This window comes from Phalangium opilio, unplaced genomic scaffold, assembly GCF_054372755.1.
Source record: "Phalangium opilio isolate 3A_F unplaced genomic scaffold, DU_Popi_V2 ptg000079l_1, whole genome shotgun sequence".
NCBI classification, from domain to species: Eukaryota; Metazoa; Arthropoda; class Arachnida; order Opiliones; family Phalangiidae; genus Phalangium; species Phalangium opilio.
In genome coordinates this window covers 10,173,540-10,198,588 of record NW_028324187.1, presented here as the reverse complement: position 1 = coordinate 10,198,588, position 25,049 = coordinate 10,173,540, and the positions used below count along the sequence as shown (strand labels likewise).

At 36.1% G+C, this 25,049-nt stretch overlaps 1 protein-coding gene across 1 annotated transcript; it reads left to right on the top strand.

Moving 5' to 3' along the window:
* The first annotated feature begins 477 nt into the window (after nucleotides 1-477).
* Nucleotides 478-25,049, top strand: LOC149654877 (enteropeptidase-like). The gene is made up of 3 exons (XM_089845296.1): nucleotides 478-1,124; nucleotides 24,617-24,829; nucleotides 24,913-25,049. The coding sequence occupies exons 1-3, from the start codon at nucleotides 1,034-1,036 to the stop codon at nucleotides 25,047-25,049; spliced, it is 441 nt and encodes a 146-aa protein (XP_089701422.1). The 5' UTR covers nucleotides 478-1,033.

Genomic DNA, 25,049 nt, shown 5'->3' with positions numbered 1-25,049 from the left:
AAAGAGCCAGCAGGTTTTTGCCGCTTCTTTTTGTGAGTTTTTGATTTTTGTATGTAAAATGGAGGAAGATAATGTTGAGAGTAAGGTGAAATGCGGAAGCGCAAAGCGCGGGAAAGGATGAGGGCAAAAAGGTCGACGTTTTCATTGGATACTTAAGGTTATATAATCTTCTCGACACGGAGAGGTAATATTTTGGTTTTCCCAACTTGTTAAAGGTATAGAATCAAAATCATGCTACCAAATTTTAGTGTACTGTTCATTTTATGTAAAGTATGTTTATCCCTTATCATTATACTTTCCCTTTAATATCAGTCTATTTCCGCCCTCCTAGAATTTTCGCTTAAGTTTTTTAACCTAATTACAAGCTGTGGGTATTATTGTAAACGCGTTTTTTTTATCGTGGACCGCGTATGTAGGCGCGTGCGCTGTGTGACGTAAAAAAAATGAACATTTTTTCGCGGGTGTTTTTGTGCCGGCTCGGATGGGATGTGAAAATCCGGCGGGTTGTGGAGCTACGTATGAAACAGCGGCGGACCAGCAAGTTTCGAGTTAGTTTATCACACGCACTCACGCGGCCAGCACACGCTGCCGCTCAAATAGCGCGGGAGAATTTTTGGCGGGAGAAGTAGGCGCGTGTTACGAAAAACGCGCGCTAGGCGGAAAAAAGTTTTGTTACATAACGTATTAGAGCGGCGCGAGATGCCAAGCTTCAGCTTCAACCAATGGGATCTTAAGCACTCTACTCGGGTCTATCTTCATATCCGATTTGACCACCGTATTGACCGGAAGTCCGCGCGATCGGACCCTTAACCCCGACGGTTTTCGCCGCGCTTTTAAATAACCCACAGACTCTCCTACAAGTTTTGCCGCCGCGTTTTTCTCGGCGTAGCTAAGTTTAAATTAAATATGATTATAACTTAATATTAATAAAAGTAGACGAAGAATATTACGCGATTTACCATGCGAAAATATATTTGAAAATTCATTAATCCAAAAAGAGATATCATCGGGTGTGAAAAACGTTGTTTTTTGAATGTTCAAATCGCTCATGTGTTACTCCACGGTATTTCATGTGGTCATGGGCTTTTTAACATTGACCGCGACTCAAGCCAATTATTTTACGTGTAAGTATTTGCGCATTCTTTATATTTGATTGAAACAAATTAACAAAATAATAAGGATTAGTTCATTTTGTTGTTGGGATTTTTGATATTTTGGAAAGGGGGTCAAAATGTAAAAGTTCGCGTAATATCATTTCATTGCGTATTCGGTGCAATGGAAATTTGACATAAATTTATTAATCCCGCTAATATTTATATAATATTCTGTGGATTATGTTTTTTGAAGAACAAATTTTAACAGAAATTGTTTACGAAATATTTGGGAAAAATTGTTTACGTGGTACAAATATTGGAACGCGGTTACGTAAACAATCACGAAAACAACCTCTTAGCCCTTAATGGAGTTCCCACCAGCCATCGCGATTATTTTAAATTTAATCTAATTGGTTTTCGTGTGTTTACGCTTAAAACCCTTTACTACGACAAAATTGCTAGAATTTTGTTTTTTAATATGTTAGTCATGCATAGTATGAAATCTTATCCATTTAAAAGTTTGATACTTGAGTAACTATACTTTATTTACACGATAACAAAGATAAATTAGAATTTTTCCCAAACTCTGGATAGAGAGTATGTAAAAGGCCATTATTATCTAAAGTTACTTACTGTCTCCCTCTCTCTCTCGCTCTCTCGTCATATCCTATAGTTTGACAAGTTCCTCGGATAAAAATGTGTCTAGTGTCTTAAATGTATGAAAACGATAGCTCTACGAACCTTTTTAACAAAGTAGCGTGGACCCCCTTAAAAGAAATAGAAAACAAAAGAAAAGGAAAAATCTTGATTTCTTTGTTTTTCGAGTTGTAATCTATCCCTGGAGACTTTCGGAGTATTTTGTTGAAAACTTCCCACGCAAAATCTGTTGACAAGAAGGGCACGGATACTTTCCCTTCGCCTTTATTCGGTTTAGGACTATTTGTGAAATCAGGTGTTAATCCAGGAAGGATACCTGCACATTCGAGTACTGTCATTTTATAATTTTCAAATCAGTCGCGGTGATTTGTTTGCGAGATTAAAAGTCGTTTAGTTTGAAAATAAGGTTTAGGAATTGTTAAATTTGTTGCCTCGATGTTTTAGAAACAATTTTTTTTGGTTGACTTAACCGTACAATATCACCTATGCAAATTTAATATTATTTCCAAGTTTTGTTCCGAAACATTTGTGAGAAATGGACTTTCTAGAAGTAAGAATCGTCTGCACTGAAGTTCTGCAGTTGACAGTGCTAAAATTATTACACAGTTCATAATCCGTGAACCAGAAACTAATTAGATCCCAATAATTCATTTATTAGTCCAATACTTTTCACATAAATTAAAAAAAAATTTTTAGTCCCTATTTGAAAACGCGTTTTAAAATCTTAATATTTAATCGCCCTTAAATCGACGTATCCTTACGAGAAAAAATTATAAGTGTCCGATTCTTTATTGTTTTCCAGATCTGTTAGATTTTCTTTTTTCAACTTCGAAGTCCGAAACAGCTGTAGATAAAAATGACCCCGGTCCGAAACTTGTTATATTCTTAGATGGGAATTTTTCGCCACGACCAAAAATGATACCGTAAAATTTTCTTTAAGGCATCTCTCGGGTACTATAATCATATTTTTCATCTTTCATATTAAACTTATATAGTTGGGGCTTTTTTATAGTAAGGGACGTAGGACAGAATGTTTGTCGCGTCATACAAGTTAGGTAGACATACTTGTAGGCTATCAAATGATATAGCTAGTTTTATGGTTGCTGTTGGTTGGGACCATTATGCGAAATTTCCTTCTCTTGATAAAGTTTTTCGAGTATGTCTAGCGATTTGGGTGAGTTACGTTTTGATTGAAAGTTTTCCAACGATATACGACGTTCTTGAATCACCAGAGATTCGAGACTCAAGACCGGGGAAGACTTATCTTTCATACCATTTTGCAATGTATTATGAAACTAAGGCGCCTTGACTTACAATGTTAGCCGTCATAAGGATGAAAGTAGTTTTGGCTAACTGATCCTGGTTCTATATATTAAGATGATCATGTTTATAGCCACTTTAAGAAATTCTTTTTATTTTTTCTTAGACACAAATGTTTTATTAGCTTTTCCGACTTTTATGTAAATTAGGGTGATTATATTATAAAATAACTAAAGAGGTACCGAAAGTTAAACTCATCCGTTAATCCCTAATTTTTTTAAACATTTAAAATTAATTATATTTATATTAGGGAATAATTTGATACTAAACAAGTTCACGCGTAATATTTGATTGGCTTACAGTCTTTCTTATCTCGCTGCAAAGAGCTCGAATTTAAAATGTAGTTTTTAATATCAAAAGTAATTTAATTTTTTAACACCGCATTATCTCTTTAAAAAAAGATTCACTCATTTTAATGACATTCCTTTTGGCTGCACTGAGATGAGAATTTCATTGGTAATTCAAACAATTCCTTAAGAACCCTATTAATTAATTTGTCCTATAAGTTACGTCAGCCCACGGAATTCCTGGGCCTATTGACTCCGCACGTTCAGCGCTTAATTTAGAGAGTAGTGGTGGGCCAACTTCCCCTTTAGTAGTTCTTAATTGAAAGTGACCCCTCCATCCCGTTTGACCCCCCGAGGAGCTAGCCACGTGACCCTTAATTCTTCGTATATTTATCTATACCATGCAGTCTCAATCCTTAACCCGGTGCGGTGTGTTCTGTTTTGTGTCCCCAATTAAGAGTAATTGCTCCTAATCTTACCAACGGATTGCTAGAAAGTGGGACTGGACTGCTGCGTTCTTGAAGATTAACTAAGGCCTAATGATAATAACTGGGATGCTATTACTTCATCATAATCATAAATCGGTACACGAGCATTTTACCTTCAAATCAGTTTTATTTTGGTTTAAGGTTAATTTCGCTGGCTCCCTGTCTGTCCCACAGGGTTTTTCCAAAACCTGGATAAGTCAGGGTTTAAAGTTCTGTCTTAAAACGTCAGGGATATGTCAGGGATTTCGTTTAGTATATCAAACCATGATCGCTTGGGAGCAATACTAAACATGGGCTGCAGGGTTTTTCATGAAGTGGCAGCTCTGGGGGTAAACACGTACTTAAAATGGTCAGGGATATACTGGCAAAAGTTCGTCAGGGATTTTCAATCTAAAAATTACGTCCGAACCCTGTCTGAGTTGTCGTATAAATTTAAGTCTTATTTAACGCGGTCTATTATCGCGAATTCTAGGCACGGTCTAGTGTCTCAACAGCGTGTATGCATGCCTGGCCTCGCCTCGCGTTGCCACCAACCAAGATCTCAATCATTCTGCGGGTTTTAAGCATAAGGCAATAACCCGCAGACTCTAGCTTATTACTATTATTAAAACTAGCCAAGAGTTAATTGTATACTAAGAACATGTACATACGTAGTTTACTATATACTGAGAACTCCATTAGTATAGTTTGTACCGCTACAATGTTGTTCCTAACTGTTTGAAGGATAGCGTCGTGATCCAGCCTCCGGGTTTCGCTGTGTATTAGACTAAACGTAATTATGGTTTTTAATTAACTGTTATAGGTATGGACACTAAAATTCTCCTTGGGTTCAATTTAAAAGGCCTATTGGTATATAAATTGTGTGAACTGTTAAAGTTAGAAAATATCTGTCGCGTTAGTTGAATTGAAACAGTCTATCGTGTAAATTGATAGATTTATATCTACATGTATAAGGAATTTTTAATTAGGTTTTTTTAATTTATTCATTTACGGTGTGGTGTTGTGTGGGTTGAAGGGGTTACGCGTTCTTAAGTATAATTACCTTTTAACCGGGGTTTAATTACCCGTGGAACTTTATTATTTCTATTGTTAATGTCAAGTCGATGAGATTATATATCCGAGATAACGTTATATTAAATAATTATTATGGCTATTTTATGTATATTTACTTCAAGAGCCTCGAGCTAGCAGTTTCTTGCCTCTTTTTATCTCTATAAGGACTTTATTAATGTTACGGAACGTTGAATTATTCATGGCCCCCATACTAAGCCTTTTTTTCTTCAAACTTGACTTTCCACAGTTAGGATCTAAAACCGAGTACACTGGATTTATATTGGTGTTCTATGATTAAGATTAAGTTTTTCAATATTACGATTCATGTAAAATGTTCTATTGAATTGTTATTGACGTACTTGTAAAAGTAAGGGTTTTCAGGAGTAAATGACTGTAGGAGTTAGAGACTCTGGTTAGCTTGGTTGATGACGAAAGGGTGTCGGGGGTCAAGTAGCGGACACGGGGTAGACGGCCTCTTTAGGGTATGTGTTGTATTACCAAAAAACTGTTTCGCTTAATTGTTTTACCTTAAATTCAAATACTACTATATGAAAGACTATAATGTAAGTTTCCCATCATGGTGCCGACATTCTGGTTCTTCCCTCTTGGTGGTGTTATTTGACCTATTCGAAGTCAGGGCCTACCTTATACTGGTGGTATGTCTAGAACTTTAGAAAAGGAATCGAATGTTATTACGGGGCTCCAAAAACACCTGTTACTTTTGGCCTCAAATCAGCAATCGATCGGAAATTCTGGTATTTTTTTGGTATTTGAGTTGAAATTCGATTCCTCCTCTACCAAATCTATTTGATGATGCCTTTATGTACCATACCCTACACTACGGCCCCATCTACGATGCGAGATATATCTTTAAAAGAAGGCACCCCATACCCTATTCGTCTTGCCATAAGATTATAATGTACGTTTGTACAAGTATGACGCTCATTGAGACAACTCTAGGATCTATTTGAGGCCATTTCAGTAAGCCTTTGAGAGCGGGCCATATGACGTTTCACCTACGTCACTATGTCACCCTGGCGTAACCTCTAACCAGTGTCGAACTTATAGAATGTAATGGTTTCGAAGCGTTTGAGGACACCAATGAAATTGATCCATGGTGAGAATTTGCGGAATTCGTAACTATGCAATGCTTGAATCGCATTGAGTTTAACGCCCGCATTCAAGGCGTCGATTTGTATCGACTACTTTTACTCCCTTATAGTTTAACATTAAGTATTAATACGCGTCTATTATATTCTAAATTGCATACTCAACTGTTTTAAAACAAAACTTCGTTGGGATATTTTTCAAGAGGAATGTAGACTAAAGAGAAATATTGGGAACTCCTGTTATTGGAATGTACTAAGTTTTTGATAGGGTTTAGCTTTAGATTGTAGTAAATTTTGTAGTACGGTGAAGGAGCGTAAAGAGCTAAATGTTTTCTGGAACGGGTATTTCGGTGGGGAGTCCCCGACCGAACGAACGACTCGGGTCACTGGTCATCTGTTTTCTCGGACACACTTTTAGCGAGCGAGCCGTTGCCATAAACGAATCTTTTCCGACGTACAGTCTTCTTAATCCAACCTAGATCTAGATTTTTTTTTGTTTTCCTACGTCATTTTGCAAATGATTTCAAAATATACTTTTACTCTTTAGTTTCTTCAAAAATATTCAGCGTTGTTACATTATTATTTTGCCATTTTCTAAGATGGTTATAGATGCTTTTGAAAAGGCACGATGATACGTGTGCAAATTTTAGCAATCTCAATTAAAAATTAAGCCGCCTAAGTCGTGAAATTATTATAGACAGTTTTAGAAATTTGACTAAAGAACTTTTATTTTTTTAAGTTATGAAAATATTTCCAAAAACGTTTCGAAAGGTATATTAGACTCCGCCCTTCAAATCGGTAAAACGTTTAGAATTCTTCAAGCGACCAATTAAAAACTAATTATTATTTTTAACTGGAAACATCATGAATTATTTATAACTTGAAATATAGGGATTAAAAAAATATATTTCCAACCCTGTTAAAAATTTAATTTTTTTTTTTGAACTCGTAAAAATGTTTGAAAACTTTTGAAAAGATGATGAAGAATTTATCACGACGAACTGCCTACCAACTATAGATTTCACGTTGAATTGTCAGTTGGTATTAAACTACGGCGTAGAGATACTTGTATATTAAATACCGTCATGAAAAAACATCGTGACGATGATTTAAAATGAAACTGACTTGAAGAGGATTAAAATTTATGATATGGAATTAGGAAGAAATTATTTTTTACCGCGCACCATGAGGTCAAGTAAGGGGTCAAAGACGTTAATGACCATCCAAACACTTTCTGGGTATACTTGTGTACGTGTCAATGATTCGAACAAGTACTTACTATATAAGATGGGAGGAGTTTTCGGGACTACAAATTCCACGTAAGTTTTCCTAAAGGTATGATGGAACGGTTTTACTTGTGTACAGCGAGCAACCAATGGGTAATCCTTCTAGATAAGTTATACGCCGTTTTGATGACAAATCTGACCGATTACTCGGTCCCAAGATGAATCTGGGACGCGTCCCATTGTTGTTGTTGTTTTGGGTTTTGTTTATTATTTATTTGTCTTGAAACGTTGTACTAAACCTTTACGGGAGGGATGTGTACCTAGAAAGTTCTTTGGCGAAATTTTAATATTCTATATCATAACTTTCTTTAATTACCGGTTCTTCGTGGCATCTATTCGTTGGCCGGCAATTATAAGATAGATTCGAGGCTACAAGGAGCCATCCAGCCACCATCCAGCATGCCCCTACCCATTCCCCCAATTCCTTTCTATCTCTCGGTCCAATAAAAAAATATGAAAAATGCGTTCAGATAGAAAATGTTCACACTATACAATCTTCTCCCCATAATATTAAAAGCTTCTCTCCAAAATAATAGCCTGGGTTCTCAGTTTAGCCGGCAGTGTTATTCGAAAAAATGATTAAGGAATTGATGTTCTCAAAGATATCAAGTTCAACGCGAGAGAAACTACGACGTAGTTAGAGAAGCCAAAATTCTCAAAAAATTGTAAAGTTGTTTAAATTCTCTTTTGTTTGTTTGTATGTTTGTGTGTTGTCGCGTTGTTATTTGAACTTCAAAAGTCAATTTATAGGGTTAAAGGTCAAATACTGACTATCGTGACCTCGTCGTTTTGTCGAGGTAATAATAGAATGTTTCGTTTGAATCGTTTGAAATTCATTAACTGACTACGTAATTGAATTTTGGATTATTAACCAAGTCTGTTTGAGATTTATTATTAATCCTGAGATTGTGGCCAATATGGCATTTATCTGTATGCTTGCGAATTATCAAAACACCAATTATTAATCTCGTCTTGCCCTTGATAGTGTCAGAAGGTCACCGAAATTCAAACCTTCAAGTATAAATTTTTTTTCTCATTTTCGACCCGAGTTTCCAAACAATTTAATTCGAATAGCCATGTCGGTCATGCGGATAGCCTCGTTTGGATTTTATATCTTAATAAATAATTCCAATGTCTTAGAACATATCTAGTAATTTTCACGTATTCTAAAGATTAATGATATTTCGCGAGAGGGTAGACACTGAAGCTACCGTCAACGCCATTACCAATTCGATTGAATACGCAGAATCGTAGGGTTGACCCTCTCAATATTCGTGTACGATTTTGGGAAGGGATCTCGCGATTCGAAGATACGTAACTCTTTAACATTGGTATTTGAACGCGTGTTAAAACGCCACTTTTGAATTTGTTAGTCACGTATTTATGTCTTAAGGGTATACTGGACATGTTTTCTTACAAATCGTGCGTGCTATTGGCTCTAAGATGATTGAATTTATTAGAAATATTGGGGTGTTGCAACCTTGTGTAAATTTTATTTTCAATTTGAAGGGAGGGTTTTTAAACCTTTTTATAATTTTTTTTTTACAAGACAAGTCGTGATGTTAATTTATATCTTTGGCTTGTAGAGGGTTAATTATAGGTTGAGTTTTAATTAGTATGGGAAACTTGAGAAGGAATTTAGATCCCTGGAATAAAAGGGATACATACTTGTAATAGGAATGATTGCGAAGCCATTTTAACTTAACGTATCTAGGCAGATTTTACTGGAAGACCTATAGCTAGACTTAATCATTTATGCGTAACCCTCGCGTTGCTACCAACCAATGACGTAACAGTTAGAAAGACCTCCGAATTATGACGCGTAATCTTTCTGTCATCATATAGTCCATGTAACTCGTAATTCAAACGCCTCGTAAATGTTCATTAAATACAACAACTTTTAATATGGCATTTAGCGATTGAAGTCTTAATGAAGTAATTAATAGGAAGGAGGGGTGGTGGCTCGGCGTGGAACCGTCGAATCGTTAAATCTTAACGATCATGCGAACGCCACCAAACCAAATACGATCTTAATAAATTCCCTAAAATTGAAACCAAACCACGTGGGCGTCCATTTTTAATAACTTTTAAGCAACTCAACTTGGGCCCCTCCCCCCCTACTATATTCCACCCCTATATATAATATATTGTTAGATTTTCTATAATTAAGTCTATAAAATATCCTCGGATTACCTGTCATAAAACTGTATAAATGCTAAGCCTAAATCCTTAAGCCTTATCAGTGTATACTAACACCCGTGTCACAATTGGTTGAGGTTCAACGTTGACGGCTTCATTTATTTTTGACGCGAGTGATTTTTAAAGAACTGATTTTCACATATAAGTAAGATGATGAACATAAGTATAACACCATAAGTTCATAAGATATGTTGGCCATAAGTTTGTCACTGAGAGCTTGTCATGAATGAAGTGACGACCTAAGTACGAAAATTATAGGAAGTTTGAGCGGTGTTTGAGCGGTGTTTATGAAAATTATCGAGACTTGGGTCCGCTGTCCAAGCCCTAAATTACCTTGGAATAGTTCTGTTGAAAATAATTGCGAATTTAAAGGCATACTTACGTTTGACAATAATTTTAGTTCAAGTTTATTAAGCCTTGGTCCAAAGCCTGGGGGACCGAGCAAGCAATTCCTTTAAAAACTTGGATAATTAATGGTTGAGGACCACACCGGCAGTAAATTTAAAGATATATTCTGTACACTATACACATCGTCCCCCGTGTAACAAATTATACTTAGGTACGCGGCAGCCATTGTGAGTGACTCGTACAGAACGCTAAGTATAATCACGACGGCGACTGACGCTAAGCCTTTCCAATTGTTTGTATTGTACTAAAATCAAATATAGGGACCACCCTTAACTTAGTCGTAATATTAATTACTTGAAAAACAAACCACTACCTTTTAATTTATAGGTCAAAAACTATAGCTAACTCAGGTGCTTGGATATAGTATCGACAGAAGTGCATTATTTGAAGTTAAATACTCAAATGGTAACGTCGCGTACTGATTCTAATAAATTACCCAGGTATTTGACTTCAAGTAACGCACTTCTTTCAGCATAAATTACAAATTCTCCTAGACGTAAGCTGACTAGAAATTAAGTTGGCACACAAAACCCGATGTGGAATATTTTAATACTAATTTTATCGTCGTTACAAGCCCCTCCCAATTGTTTAAGAAACATTTTTTAATTTGTTCGCGATATAATATTAAATACGGTGGAAGCTGGCTTTAATCTATACGTAAATTATACCCTGAAATGCTTTTTCATTCACTAGGTACTCGCGAACATTTTTATTAGATAATAATTAGCAGGCGTGAATAATTTTATATATTACCCCCAAAAATTTAGGGAAAAGCTTTGTTTTAAAATTTTTAAAAGCCATAATTCATTAAACGCGCGGAAAATTGTTATAAGATTAATATTTAATATAATTCGTGTGTAGGGTATATGCATATAACCAACCACGATTTAATTAGCTAAAGTTTTTTAATTGAAGTTTAGCTGTGTCGGCGCCCTATTGAAATTTAAATTTGATATTCTGGTTTAGTGGAGATAGAAATTTTCAAATTAAAAATACAAAAATAAACTAACTTTTTTCTTCTTTTTATCAAATATGGCTATTCAATATTTTAAAATAAACATCTCCTTTTACGTTTCGTTGGAATGCTTCGTGAAGTTTCTGTAACGTTTATTGTAAGAGCGGCATAAACAAACCATTGTTTTGAATTACTACCATACTTGGTTGCCATTTGCAAATCCCAACCAACTAAGAACAGAAGTAAGATGAGACTAGAAGTAAAGAGCTTTAGCATTGGTAGTAGATCCTGGCACTAGTGAACAAATATGAGGATTTTATGCAGCTTCCATCCCTGCGCCTACACTAGAGAGAAAAAAATTGGTCGAGTTTCAAGACCATTTCCTACCCCCGTTCCCCTCAACCTAAAGCCGCGGAACACGGACGAAACGGGTGCTTGAATCTAGTTCGGCCGTCTACCGCCACCAGAGAGCGTCTCACGTTTTGGAGGGAAAATTCAGAAACCGCTACCAGAGGGCCAAGCGTTGGTGTATCTTATCAAGAATATTCACTTTCGCAAAGTGAATAATTTGGTTACCTCAATACTTCTAGTCCCTTATCCTACTTCTGCTAAGAATAATAAAAAAAGCGAAAATTCGATTCTCTTTTTTTGTTAAAAAGGCAACCTTAAACTTAATACCTCAATCATTAATTTAATCGGTTTAAAATTGAGGGTTCTTTCGAAGGACGATTAATAGTAGGTTTATGGTAAAATGATTCACCCTGGCCATAGGATCTTTTTAGTATACAGTTCACGATGGGTGATGGCATTTTAGATGGCGCGTTTTTTCACACGTTAGGCCTAAACTTAAGCCTAATACGCGGGGGCTCGACGAAGTAATTGAGCAGCGGCGTAATACGATACCGTGGAAAGTAATTTTCTAGGGGCACGCCGTAATTACGGACAAAATGAGAGTCCAATGCACACACACACATCAGGGTACCAGTTTTGGTTGGCTGAAAAAGTAATCAACTCGCCGCGCGCACTCGGACGTTTCTTCGAAAGCCGTCAAACTTTGAGATATTTTAATTAAGACCACTGTACTGTTATTAGGACTAGTCTTTTAAGATTGCCGCAATTTTAAAGTTAAATGAAGGATATTATAAAAGTTCGAAGCGTTGCCGCGAATTCATTCATTGATGTCATGAATTTTGCCTGTGAAAGACTGATTACACTGTGTTGTCAATGGATTCTTTTCGCAGTATCTTAAGTATAGGGTTAATATGAAACGTGCAAAGACATAAGAGTTAATGGTCCACCAATTTTAGTCCGTGTTGTTACAAAAGCAAGTGTCTAAATATTACAGTGATAATGAAGACGTTTCTGCGATGAAAATTATATTAAAATTCAAGCGCACTTGATAGTAGTCAAGATGAACAAAATTAAACTTAAAGCCTACTCGAAGAAATTAATCAAATTTAACCCCTTTTTTTCTTCCGAAGTGTTTTATTCAATGATTTATTACGTTCAATTATATTTACTTTGGTTTTTCTGAAATTTATGAGACTATCGGGTTTAAGTTAGGGCGTGCCTTGGTCCTTAGATGCGCGGGGGTTCTACCATGCACACGCTCTATCTGCCAGTGATCTCACTAGCCGTGGATAATCTTCGAGCTGGTTTTTCATTAAAATAAGAAACCAAACCCTTCTGAAGATAATACTTTGCCTATAATTTTTATTTTTCTCAGCTATAGGGAGATAAAATCATCGTAAGATTTTTGGTGTTTATTTTTAATAATCTTCGAGAATGTTAATTTTCTCTAAAAATTTGAGACACTATACGTTGCTAAGATTACTTCAAGGGATGTCTCGCTGGTACTGCTCTATAGTTACTGGCGTCAGAGGCAACTTGAATCAGCTAGGCCTCTTGGCGGTTAATTCACTTCCTATTTTATCTATTTGCTTTTGATCATATTAGAGATTTGGAATATTCGCGTCGAGCAGCAGCCCCCCTATAATAGAAATGAATTGTTGCCCGCGCGTCCAGAATGTAGGAATCAATACGTAATATATGGTATGTCGGGATATCGCGATAGGACAAATGTATTTGATCTTATTGATTACTGTTCCAAGTTTCTCTTTCTCCATTTTTCTTCTCCGTTAACGTTTTCTCCATTGATTTATGGACTTCGTATCTCATGCGTATGAAACAATTTTACGCTTAATTGCTCGAGACTCTAGAAGAGTTCTCCCATCTTGACTCGACTTCTTCGCAGTGACTTTGACTTGGACCGCGGCCGCGCGCCAACCAAACCATCATTTTTATCTATTTCTCAAAGGGATGGCCAACCACCATTGTTTTATCAGTTGACTAGCAGCGAGGGGAATTAGTGTCTATTAGAACTTTACTTTCACTTTAGACACAAAACGACTGAAGTTTAATTTCCCAGACGATTTTAAATCTCTTTTTTTTTAAACCAGATAAAAAATGAATTCCGAGATTAATTCGATATTGTCTATTTAAGAATGATTACTGTTTAAGATGCAAATGAATTCAAATTAAATAACGTATTTAATGCAAATCAATTCGTAAATATATTATTGCGTGACCAAAAATTATCTGAACTGGAAAATTGTTTTCTAGCATTGATACGCGAGTTGAAAGCTTTCTTCGGGGCAATATAATAAATATATATTGTTGTTAAAACAGTGCCAAAAAGTTGCCGAAACGCCTAAGATATATGGCTTGGTCCACGCGTATTTTTTCTTCTTTTTTAAAAGAATTTCTCTAAACGTCTTCGGGTATTACACGCGTGGGTGAATTCTGCGCCTGCCTAGACGTCAAATACTAGAAAAACATTTTTTTAGGGATCTACTGATGTATAATTAGAAAAGTGGGACCAACGTACGAGCAACACCGGAGGACTGTTATTTAACCCATCCGTTAAAAGAGATTTCAACGTTAAAACGCCTGTCCAAAAATATCAGTCAACCATAAGTTCATTAAATATGTTCCATAAGCGTAACACTACCTATACTTCGTAATGCTATACTGAGAGACTTACAACTCGAGCTAGTTCTAGCAGAACGACAAGAGATAATTCAAGTACTACGCGGGACTTTCATCTTCATACAGCGCCTCACCAGGCGTGGCTTTACCTTGAATCTGTGACCTACGTCACTTCATTCGTGAAAACCTATCGGTAACCAGTGACAAACTTATGGTGAACTTATCTTATGAACTTATGAGTACACAACTTATTGATTGCTCCGCTCTCTTTAAACGTCTTTAAACATTTCAATATTTCCAAAGAACTTGTTTAAAAAACATTGAAATTATTACGTGTGTCTTAGTTTATAATTTTACCAAACAGTCGCGTTGCACCATGCAGGTTTTATTTTGTGTTTGTTGACTCATTCTTGTTCGGCATATTTAAATGTGTTTATATGCAAACAACAAAAAGAATCGGTTTTATATCTTTGCTATTTTAAATAAGTAACTGCTAAATTATATGTTTATTTACAAACTAAAAATTATTTTTGGGAGCTTTCGGACGGCGGTCCTTCTTCAGCCAAGTTTTAAATCTGTCTAAACTAAGATAGAATTAAAAACACCATGAATCTCTAAATTTAATATCTACAAAAAGAATCGGTCATGTGTGTAAGGGACCCTTTTTGATTGTGACACATTAAGGCTATAGCGCAGGCGCCAAAAGTCATTGTGTGAACAATGAAGTACAAATTAAATTTTGTCGAACCAAAAGATCTATTAATTTTCTCTTGAGGGCGTTTAACTTAACTAGAATATCTTACGAGAATTAAGACTGTTTATATTTTTAGTTTTATATTTATCTTGTTATATACAAATGTTATCAAGCTACGGAAAAGATGACTGACACCATAAAGAAGATCACTGATAGAAAGATTCCCAACCCTATAACGCGATAACAAATTGAAGCTTCCAGTCTTTCTTTTTTTTTCTTTGCAATTGCACTCAAAATGTTATCAATTTCCATTCAGAGCCAGCTATAGGGGTTTGGTTTTGGTATAACTGCGATTGACTGATAGCCCAAAAGATTGTATAAAGATGAAATTTAAGGAAGTGGGAAGAAGTATAAGTGTTGCGTTTGAAATTAAATTACACTGACTGCGTGTGACCTAACCTTTTACAGCGTTAATTGTTGTACTATACGCTAAATCTGAGAGTGATTAGCCCCTCGTTTGACGCAAAGTACCACGATAGAACCATCCAGCTCTAGATGACAGTTCAAAGGCACTATCTACCAGAGCGAGCGAACTAGGCAAGCTCCGATTATACGTTTCATGTCGTCAAGGAAAGGCTGCGGCTACTTCTTGGGTTATTGCTATATAAAAGATAATTACAAGGGTTAATGGTGGTTATCTTTTTTCGAGTGAACGCTGTTAGTTCGCCAGTCAGCTTGAAACGTTAATCTTAGGCTTACGAGACAAGTTGTAGCGCTAAATCTCTATAACAGAAATGGCTGGCATGACGAAAGTTGGGTCGAGTTTTGGTTCCATGCAGCAAGATCTTTTTATCGTTCGCGAACTCGATAACTTTCAAAAGAACTCCAAAACTTGATTGAAAGGATAAATACCACCCTTTTATTTTGAGCTGCTTCGTACGTAGGCGAGTACGTGTTTTATTTCTCCATGCAGAGTCTAGCGCGGACACTTAACTTATTGAGGTACAAAATTGTGTGTAATTAATTGAGATTTTGAAGTAGTATTTATGTCGTGCCAGGGACTAGTATGATTTTTTTTTTGATTCGCCTCTGCTAACAGCATGAGCATATAGATAATAAGGGAAAGTAATTCTGACGCTGGTAGAATGGAGGAAACTAATTAGAGAAAATTTTCCCCGACGACCGAAATTGAATTGACACTTCGGGCCTATTTTCCAAAAATGTCAAACTCTGTATTCCTAAGACGATTTGTAGCAATTTAAATTTCAACGCGGACCAGCTTGTAGTTTATGATCGGCCCCGTCCGGGATTAAGTTTATTTTTGTTTGTAAGAATAAGGAGATTTATATAGGGAGATAAGGTAGCTCATTTGCAGTCCTTACGAGTTTTAGAGGAAAAGGCGCGAATTCGGCGGATTTCAACAACACTCTGGAAAAATCCCCGCCGTCTATAGCCTAAATCGTCTTTAATCCTATTTGAAAGCTCCAGTAAGCAAACAAGCGAAATAAATTGCCAATTATTCCCGTCTCGTAAAAAGGATTGGCCAAGGATGCTTCTTCTTCCCAGATTTCCGATAGTAACGATCTAAGAAAAGAGCGCCGAGAATTCCGCCCCTTCTTCGCGCCTTTTTTATGCTACTCAGTTTTTTTAAAAATTTTGATACCTGAAGTTTTATCTTCTTAAAGGGATAGTAGTTCTATAATAATAATAATAATTCTTTATTGTTTGCATATGAATTAATTTTTGTTTTGAATTGAAGTTAAAAGAAATAGACTTTTACACGTCGTCATCTTGACATCCAAACCTTGTCCTTAAAATATCTATGTCCCCGCGATTTTATCTGTTAAAATTCAGGCGTTTCTTTTTGAAATTATAACTTTATAAGTTTTACTCTCCCAAGTAAGTGTATGTAGTTTTCAACTGTTTACATATCCCTAAATCGAGGGGCTAACCACTCTAAAATTCCTGGTGCCCCGATTACGAGTTAAGCGTACTTTTAAAGCTTTACAATTAAATTAACAGCGTGTACGACCATACATAGTTAAATTCAGACTAGATACCATTTACACTGCAGTAGGCGAGGCGTAATTGGTACTGTCCACCAAGTAGCCTGGTTTCCTGCAGTGTAAATGATATCAATCAAAACTATGCATTCTTCAGAGTGTCTACCCCCTTGGTTTCAACTTCTTGACGTTGTAAAAATTTTGCTTAATTACCTTTAGGCGTCACAAGGTTCTTAGCCTCTGTATAGAAAGAGTTCTGCCTCATTAAAGATACATTATATCCCACTCCCTTTTAACGCGTTAGGGACCACGCCATTGAATCAATGTTTATTCTTTCGCTCTGCCGCTGCCAGTGCATGCCATGGCTGAGAGAGGGTGAGAGAGTGAGAGTGTTGGTAGCTTGGCTCTCGCTTGCTTTGTACGTACATTAATCCGTGTATTTACATACGACATAAATCAATCTTACAAGAAACCCGAGATCAAGGCGCGCGCGAGAGAGAGAGTGCACTTTGAACTTGCACTAGCTCCCATAAAGGAATTTGATAAACTAACATTTCATCCCACGGGTTACGTCGTTCGCGAAGGTTATTCCTTTTTGTAACGCGATAATTTTAAAACATTTGCGTACTCTAACAAGGTTTTGGCCAGATTGTTCGGATGTTTCTTAATATATCCGTTTCAAAATAAGATATGGTCCATAAGTATAACACTACCTGCTACTTAATTCGTAATGCCACTGAGAGACTTACAGCATAGCAGAACGACAAGTGAGAAGACTACACTCGGTGGTTAAATTTGCAGGACTTCCATCTAGGTCCTATTTAGTCCGTATGTACTAAGCCTTTGACAGTGTCTCAGTCACCAGGCGTCGCTTTACCTCGAATCTATGACCTACCTCACTCACTTCATGACAAGCTCCAGTTTCTAAGTTACCAGTGACAAACTTATAGAATGAACATATCTTATGAACTTATGAGATACTAATACGTTCGTTTCCCGACCCGATGTCGTAATGGTTTTTAAAAACCTCCGGATGTTATTTTCGTGGTTCAAATTTTTCGTCTTGGTCAAATGTATATAGAAATGCAATTTGGGCTTGCCACGTTTGTACGTGTATTGAATATTTCGACTGGCGTCTTTCTTCTTTGCACCATTAAGTGTTTCCTAATATTTGATTCGAATATGGCCTGAAAAGTTTCAATTTCAACGCCTCTAGGCTTGAAATGAAGCGGCACTTTAAATTTAGATTAAAATTCGAGTAACCCTAAAATATAATTTCGAAAGTTAACAGCTACGGAAATAAAGCTGCAAAGGCTTTCTCAGCTCCCTTGCATGGTACAGGCATGGGCGAAGTAAAAGTTTTGGGCAGGTCCCGTTTAACCACTTTTGCGCCACGGTTGTTGGAATCGAGAAAACGAGAAAAATTAACGTTCCGAGTGTAGTAAAGTGATCGGTCACGAAAGGCGGTAGTACAAATTGGTCACGATCTTCCGAATTTTAACATTAATCATCGAACGCTAAAAGCTTAGGCCTAGCCACCGCCACTAAAACGAAGCCCCTTTTTATCTAACAATGTCAATTTAAACTATTATTTCACGCACCAGAGGCATTTTAAGAGGGTAACACCGCCGCCTCAGCTGAACAAATTCAATTGTTCCATTAATATTCAGAGTGTTTCGTTTTTCACACTCTTGACTGCTGACAAACACTAAATTTTTTACGAAGTGATTTTTAAGTTTTCTTCGCTTCGGTTTATCGATGTCAAAGGTCACGCGTAGTTGATTGAAAGGACAAACGGCTTGAAACAGTCTCCAACTCCGTTTTGGGAGACTGTTGTCTATAGTGTAATTAAACAAGGGTTACCGAACGTAATTCAATATTTTGGGCAAAAGAAAAATAATTCATTTGTTAACTCAAAAGGGCGTTCGTCGGATTTCAAAAATACCTTGTTGATAAATTGTGAACATTTTTCTCCTTCTTCAAATTCGAACCACTTAAATCGCCCGAGTCTGTTCACCCGATACACCTATATAATTACCGGGGGTTTGTACGTAAAATCTTTATGTTTGAATCAACTTAAATCGCAATTCAAACAGAAAAAGGAATTTCTCGAATTCTAACTCCTCTTTAGACATTGTAATTACACCGTCCAAATATTTCTGTAGGTTTTTAAAATAAGGATCGATTATTTTTTTGAAAAGTACGTACATACGTTTTTTGAATTATTAAAAACCTTAGAAAATAATATACATACAGGGTGTTTCTGGTCAATGTTTGTTAGCTCTTATCTCCGTAAGAACCGAGGGGGTAGAGCCTTGAGAACTCGGGTGTACAATATGTCTTGAAGCCAATGTACTGTCAAAGCTGAACTGTGAGTTCCGAAGACTTTGAACTCAATGCACTGTCAAAGCATAACTCTTTTGAACTCAGGTGTACACAGTGATCCAGAGCGTCTACCCCCTCGGTAAGAACGCACCCTTGAATTTATGGAAGGCAGACTTATCAAAAACACCCTGTATATGTTATCCGAAATCATTTGACTGTGATATCATTTTGCGTATGTCAAATAATAATGTTTCATCACTTCCCCTTTAAACATTTACAGTTATTCTTAAGAGTCCACGACTGATGCATGCAGTTTTGAAAAACGCCAAGCGCGATGAAATTCAAATAAGCGTTTGCGATTTAGTAGTGATTTCTGGTGCGCTCGCGTGCCTTTGAGAGATTGTAGCTGTCACTTTTTGAAATTTAAAGAAAACCGACCCGGCGACGCGAGCGGTTTTGAATTTAAAAGAGGGTCCCCAAAAAATGCTGAAAAATGCTACGGTTTTTTTGGAAGAACGGTAGTTTGGTTGGTAGTTCGACACGATAAATTTTTGTGAATTATTGCTAGTCCTTACTAGTCCACAAATAACTTCCTCAAGAACCTTTGCAATTGCCAGCAGAGACTCGCTAAGACTATTTTTAAAGAAAAGCCGTCGACTGCTATAGCTAGAGCGGCAATAAAACGGGGTAGCTTTCTAAATATTAGGTTACGTTGTAAGAAACTTTTCAAAATTGAGTTGTACCAATGGCCTATAAGAACTTGGAACTTACCATCCCCTCCATTTGGAAAAGGAACGTTTCACTGAAAAAACTTTTACGTACGCTTGTTGAACTTTTAACAAGTTTAAAATTATCGTTCCAATTTCATGGTATTCAATCAAAAGTTTAATTAAATTAAACGAACTAGAAATAAATAAAATGTCGACAAACGTTTAGGCATAGTAATGTTTATTAAGTTGTTTACAATCGGTTTTTGACATCAAATAAAAACATCTCTATCTACATTAAATGTTAAATAAAATGCACGTGGTATTTTAACCACGTGATAAAATTATTGACAACACGTCGAAATGTATAAGGACATAAAAAATAACATTCCCCCAAAAAGGAAGGCAATTTACTAGTAGGGTGATAAATGTTTAAAAATTTATCCATCTCCCCAATTAAGAGCAATCTAATTCGCGTCTCATCTTTCGGCGAAGAAATTTAGAGCTTTATAATTTGGGTGTTTTTAAAAGCGGGGAGAGAGAAACGGCCCACGTCATCTACAGCGATATATCTTCGTCCTCCCTAATTTACAAACTAATTTTCACGTCGAAATTAAACTAAATACGAAGTTAGGTTCTACGAGTTTTAAGCGTAATTTTATTTAGCTAGGGCCTACCATCTATCCACAGTAAAAACAAAGTGGGAGAATAAACGACGTACTTTTTGACTGCCTTTTGCAATGGCGAAAAGTTTCAGCCAGTAATTAGCCTACGCGAATTAATAATTACCGGGCCAAATACGTACGTCAGATCATCATATATTTTAAGCGTAGGTTTGCCGCATAGATACGTGAAAGACAATAAGTATTCATCCTGGAACGTATGGCGCGACCAAGTTCTTTTATCTTCACGCCATTTTGCAAGATGGCCTCGGATTAAAATGAAATTTTATACGGCTATGCTATAGAATATAATGAGCGTGTGTGCAAAATTTTAGTAGAATCGATTGAAAATTACGGCATCGGTAAGGAAAATTCAGTAAAGTCTTCGTGTTTTAAATGGGGGAGGTATGTCTAAATTGATGCGCCGATCTTTCTTATGTCTATGATTTAGTCGCCTTATCTCCAAATGCTTTAAATGTTAATTTTATATCCAACTCGTTTTTTATCACGAGGGATCGCGGATGTGACTTTTTCTTTTCCCGCGTATCATTCAGGGTTTTCAAATTGATGGATAGACCCATCCAAAATTATCAAGTTTAGAAATTTACCCATTTTTAGTCGCGTCGTTTGATGTGTACCAACCGTGGGAGTATTACTTTCATTCCCAATGTACAGGAAGAAGAAGTAGATGAAATAGTTGTAGACAATTTCTTCGGCGGGTAAATTGTGGTGCTTGGTGAAAGCTAAATATTAACTGAATGATGTGAAAAGAATAAATATAATTCAACAAAATATTTTAGTTTTTATTTATATTTACATTAATTATTTCAGGGAGAATTTTAGGAGGATACTGTATGGTTCCTTCGCTGTTTTTACGAGCTATTGTTGTAGGGATGTACTTTGTCCGTTACCATCTTGTTTTCAGCATACTTGGATAAAAGTTTAGGGTGCAGGAAAGCGGGTTTAAAATCAATATAATGTATTAAGTTAATTGATATTTTTTGAAGAGTACTTTCAAAAATGGTAACTTGTAATTAAGATCCCCGTTTATGTATTCCTGGCTAATTATAATGTAATTAAATGGGAGGCGGGTATAGAAGGGTGAGGTTTAATAACTAGATATTTTTTATTCATCACCCATCTACGCGTAATTTTTATTAGAAATTTAGCGAGTTAAGAATTTGAGGTATCAATTTTTGCAAAAATATATTTTAATTATTATTATCATCGTCGTTTATATTCGGTTCGGAATTTTAGGGTTACCTTGAAATTGCCATGAATTTTTAGATAAATCGTAGCAATTACAAAATACATTCTATATTTAACATAAAAACAGTTGAATTCGTATAATTTAAGAATATGAAATAACCGAGGTTTTTCTTCAAAATCAACCCTTTCTAAGATTGTTAATATATTCGCTCGAGGTTGGGCTAAAAATGTCTTAAGTTCGGTTACTTTATGAGGGCCTTTCCCTCTCAATTACGAAACTACAAGAAAAAAATGTTAAGGGTTGTTTAGTTTTTAAAAGTAAAAAATTTCCTAAATTGATCTTTAAAATTGGCGTTTGAATTATGGCGGTCTGTCTTTGGAACCGCCTGCTAGCAGCTACACATCTCAACTTGGCTTTAGAAGCTTCCCAATTTTGATAAACGGTTCTCCCTGTCAATATTTTCACCCTGTTGAGGATGTAATAAAAAAATATATTACCTTCATAAACCGGTAGTTAATTTGCCAACAATTTTCCCAAAATATCTCAAATTTCCTTTTGCCAAAAACTATACCCCTAAAAGGTGTGGTGCTAGGCCAAGTAGCTAGTAGTGGTAGCGAATGATGGCAAATTTTAAATTACGTTAATTGCCCAATTTATTTAGTTGCAGCTGTAGACAATTTATGCAAAGGTTTTTGTAGCTAGAAGATTTGGTGAAATATAATTTTTAGAGACCATACCAGCAATTTCAGCTTCCTAGAAAAATCCTTTTGGCCAAGACATTGATTATCAGTTAGTCAGTTTGTCTATAATTTGGTTTTGAATTTTATGCTAAGCGTTTTTTAATTTTAGGCCTAGATTTCTATTTCTCCAGAGTGTTTTCAAATGTTTTCCCGTAAGTTTGTTTAAATTTGAGTCTCAGCATGAAATATTTGTGTTAGCGATTGGGCCTAGTTCTACTTTTCTTTTCTCGTAAACAGCTCGTAGCCTGTTATTAGTAGGAGACTAGGAGAGTTAATCCCAGAATCGGGCCTCACTGTTAATCTCGGCCTTAGCTGTTGAGATAACTTTGCAATCCAAAGTTAAAGGGGACATCCCGTCGAGTTACAACTTTACGAGAGTGATTACACCTGGAGAAATGAAGTCTGTTTGAAGACTGAAGAGGAGATAGAGATAGTTTTATGGTTCATTGACATCTCAAATACCTTCTTAGCTTCGTTTGAACATTTTCTTAACCCATTTGGTGGTAATGGTAATATTCATTTAAAAGAAAAAAAAAAGATATTAACCACCCATGTGCCGTAGTTCCTTCAAGGTTCCGAGACAACTCTCGTCAATGTCAAACGGACGGCTGCTGGGCGTCTTGTCAAAATTTTGACGTGTCAATTTTTGATAGATTGACGTTACGTAACGCGTCACTGCGATAGGGTATTTTTCTTTTTAAAATTTTTCAAGATTAGACTTGAATGTGGTGCGAATTTGATTCTAATGAAGGCATCATATTTAAATACTTAATTCTTAAACCATTGTTACGAATCCCTGTGACAGAATAAATTCTATTGTCTACGCTATAACATTATCAGTGAACTCTCGAATTATTAAGAAAAATTGGGGCCATCGTAAAATCTACCTAATTAGCATGGTTATGTAGTTATTTTAAATCTATCTTAATATGAATAATTCAGTAACGTACATTATAACAATTGGAAAGCCCCTTAAGTAATAAGCTAATAAAAATGGCGATAAAAATTCTTGGTGGAAGGGTATGGGTCAATTTTAATGTTTTCCTGTACTTTATGAATCATTTTTTATTGCGCAAATATTTTATTAATGCACTATATACAGCCATAGAAACCGTAACTCTACCGTAGCGAACCAGCCGTCTTCACGGGCTAAAATGTAGTTTTTCCAAGGCTGCACTGTTCCATACACGTTTCTTCAAATTATATATATACATAATATTATATACGAGGAATCAGTGTCGTTTGACTCTATGCTCGTTGCGATATATTACTGTCCCTGGTTTTGGTTTACGCTGACAATGAATATCGATTTCAAACTCGATCTATAAAGTTACTTGGGGGATACTAAGAGTTTTTACGTGTAATATCCGTTTAATTTGGTTTCTACGCTAATTTAAAGCTTTTTTACCCTCAATTTCTACGCGTGGCTATTGGGTTAGTGACCTTTTGGGGGGGGGGGGTCAAAGAGAAATTTAACTCTTTCATATTTGAACCGGACGCGAAAACGGTGTAGCTTGACCGGAAGTTAAACCGTATATACTAAGGTCTAAACTTCATGATCTGTATTCTGTATTTTATTCAGTATTTTTCTTGTGGACAATATACAAGTTACTCGTAATCAATCAAATTTGATTGAAGTAGTGGGGGTTGTTCTAGCGAAGTATTTATTTCTACCTACCAGATGTAGATTACGCGAAGGCGAGCTGTAATTAATCTTAACTCCTATTGGTTTAGTTAAGAACTTAATTACTTAATTAGAACTGATTAATACGTTTATATTACGAGTGTATTTTAATATCTAAATGAATAGGTTCAACTATGAGCGGAACTATGAGCGTTTCTTCAAAAAATGAACTTTTGTTTTTAGTCATAAGGTATACGTACGCTTTCTTTATGGGGCAAAAAAATCGATCAAGAATCGTGTCTGTTTGTTGTTCGCAAAGAGCATTCACGCGTTGCGAGATGCGTTTAGTATATTTGGGCTTAGATGGGTCCCTGTAAAACACTAGTATACACCTACCCTAATAGCTTAAGAGTAAACCCTTAAGGAGAGAGGTACGGTATTGTTTCAACGTTTTTCTATAAGACAAAGAAGCCGCGATAGAAATTCTCACAAACGAAAAAGCTGGTATAGAAAAATTTAATTTAGGATAGCATTATTAATTTGAATGTAGAAGCTTTTTGTTAACACAATGTGATACGTTTGGTTCACGTACGATATATATTAAACAATAAATAAAAATGTAATTCATCCCCGCTGGCTTGTGAAAACACCTGTTTTAGCAAACAAAAGGATCGTATCGTAATGAACGAACAAACACCTTTCTTTCCAAAATGCCAGATGCAGATATCCATAACGTCACCTATTTGTAGTTAAAATTTTGGACCATTCGCGTTTTGTTTTGAATTCATTTGTTTTTATTTGTTTTAGCTACGGAAGAATACGAAGAATCGGATCCTGAACGCAATTACCTCAGTTCGGAAGCTTATCCTTTTATTGACTTTGAACCTTATCGCAGTAATGTCTCGTGTCCACCCGGAGAATTCGCTTGCATGGGGACAACTATGTGTATATCCAGGGATTTGTACTGTAACAAAGAAGCCGATTGCCCCGATGGTTCCGACGAATTTAAAAGTCGATGCGGTTCGTTTTGCTTTAGTTTAATTACGTTTTAATTTAATCAGGTTTAGTACTCGAGTTGATGGCGCGTTGTTTCTCTTTAACAGTCGACGTGGGTCCCTCTATCTATACAGTACACAATCTAAGTAGAACCGTTGTTCTTATGGGCGAGAAAGACTTGTCAAAATACTTCAAATCATGTCGTAAATATTATATAGAAATCTATTTATTTCTTTATTTTTAA

What these genes read in the sequence shown, in the direction of transcription:
- LOC149654877 (XM_089845296.1), top strand. Translation starts at nt 1,034, where the DNA reads ATGTTCAAATCGCTCATGTGTTACTCCACGGTATTTCATGTGGTCATG. An exon ending in TCAAGCCAATTATTTTACGT is followed by an intron (nt 1,125 to 24,616) that starts GTAAGTATTTGC and finishes TATTTGTTTTAG; the next exon opens with CTACGGAAGAATACGAAGAA. An exon ending in CGAATTTAAAAGTCGATGCG is followed by an intron (nt 24,830 to 24,912) that starts GTTCGTTTTGCT and finishes TCTCTTTAACAG; the next exon opens with TCGACGTGGGTCCCTCTATC.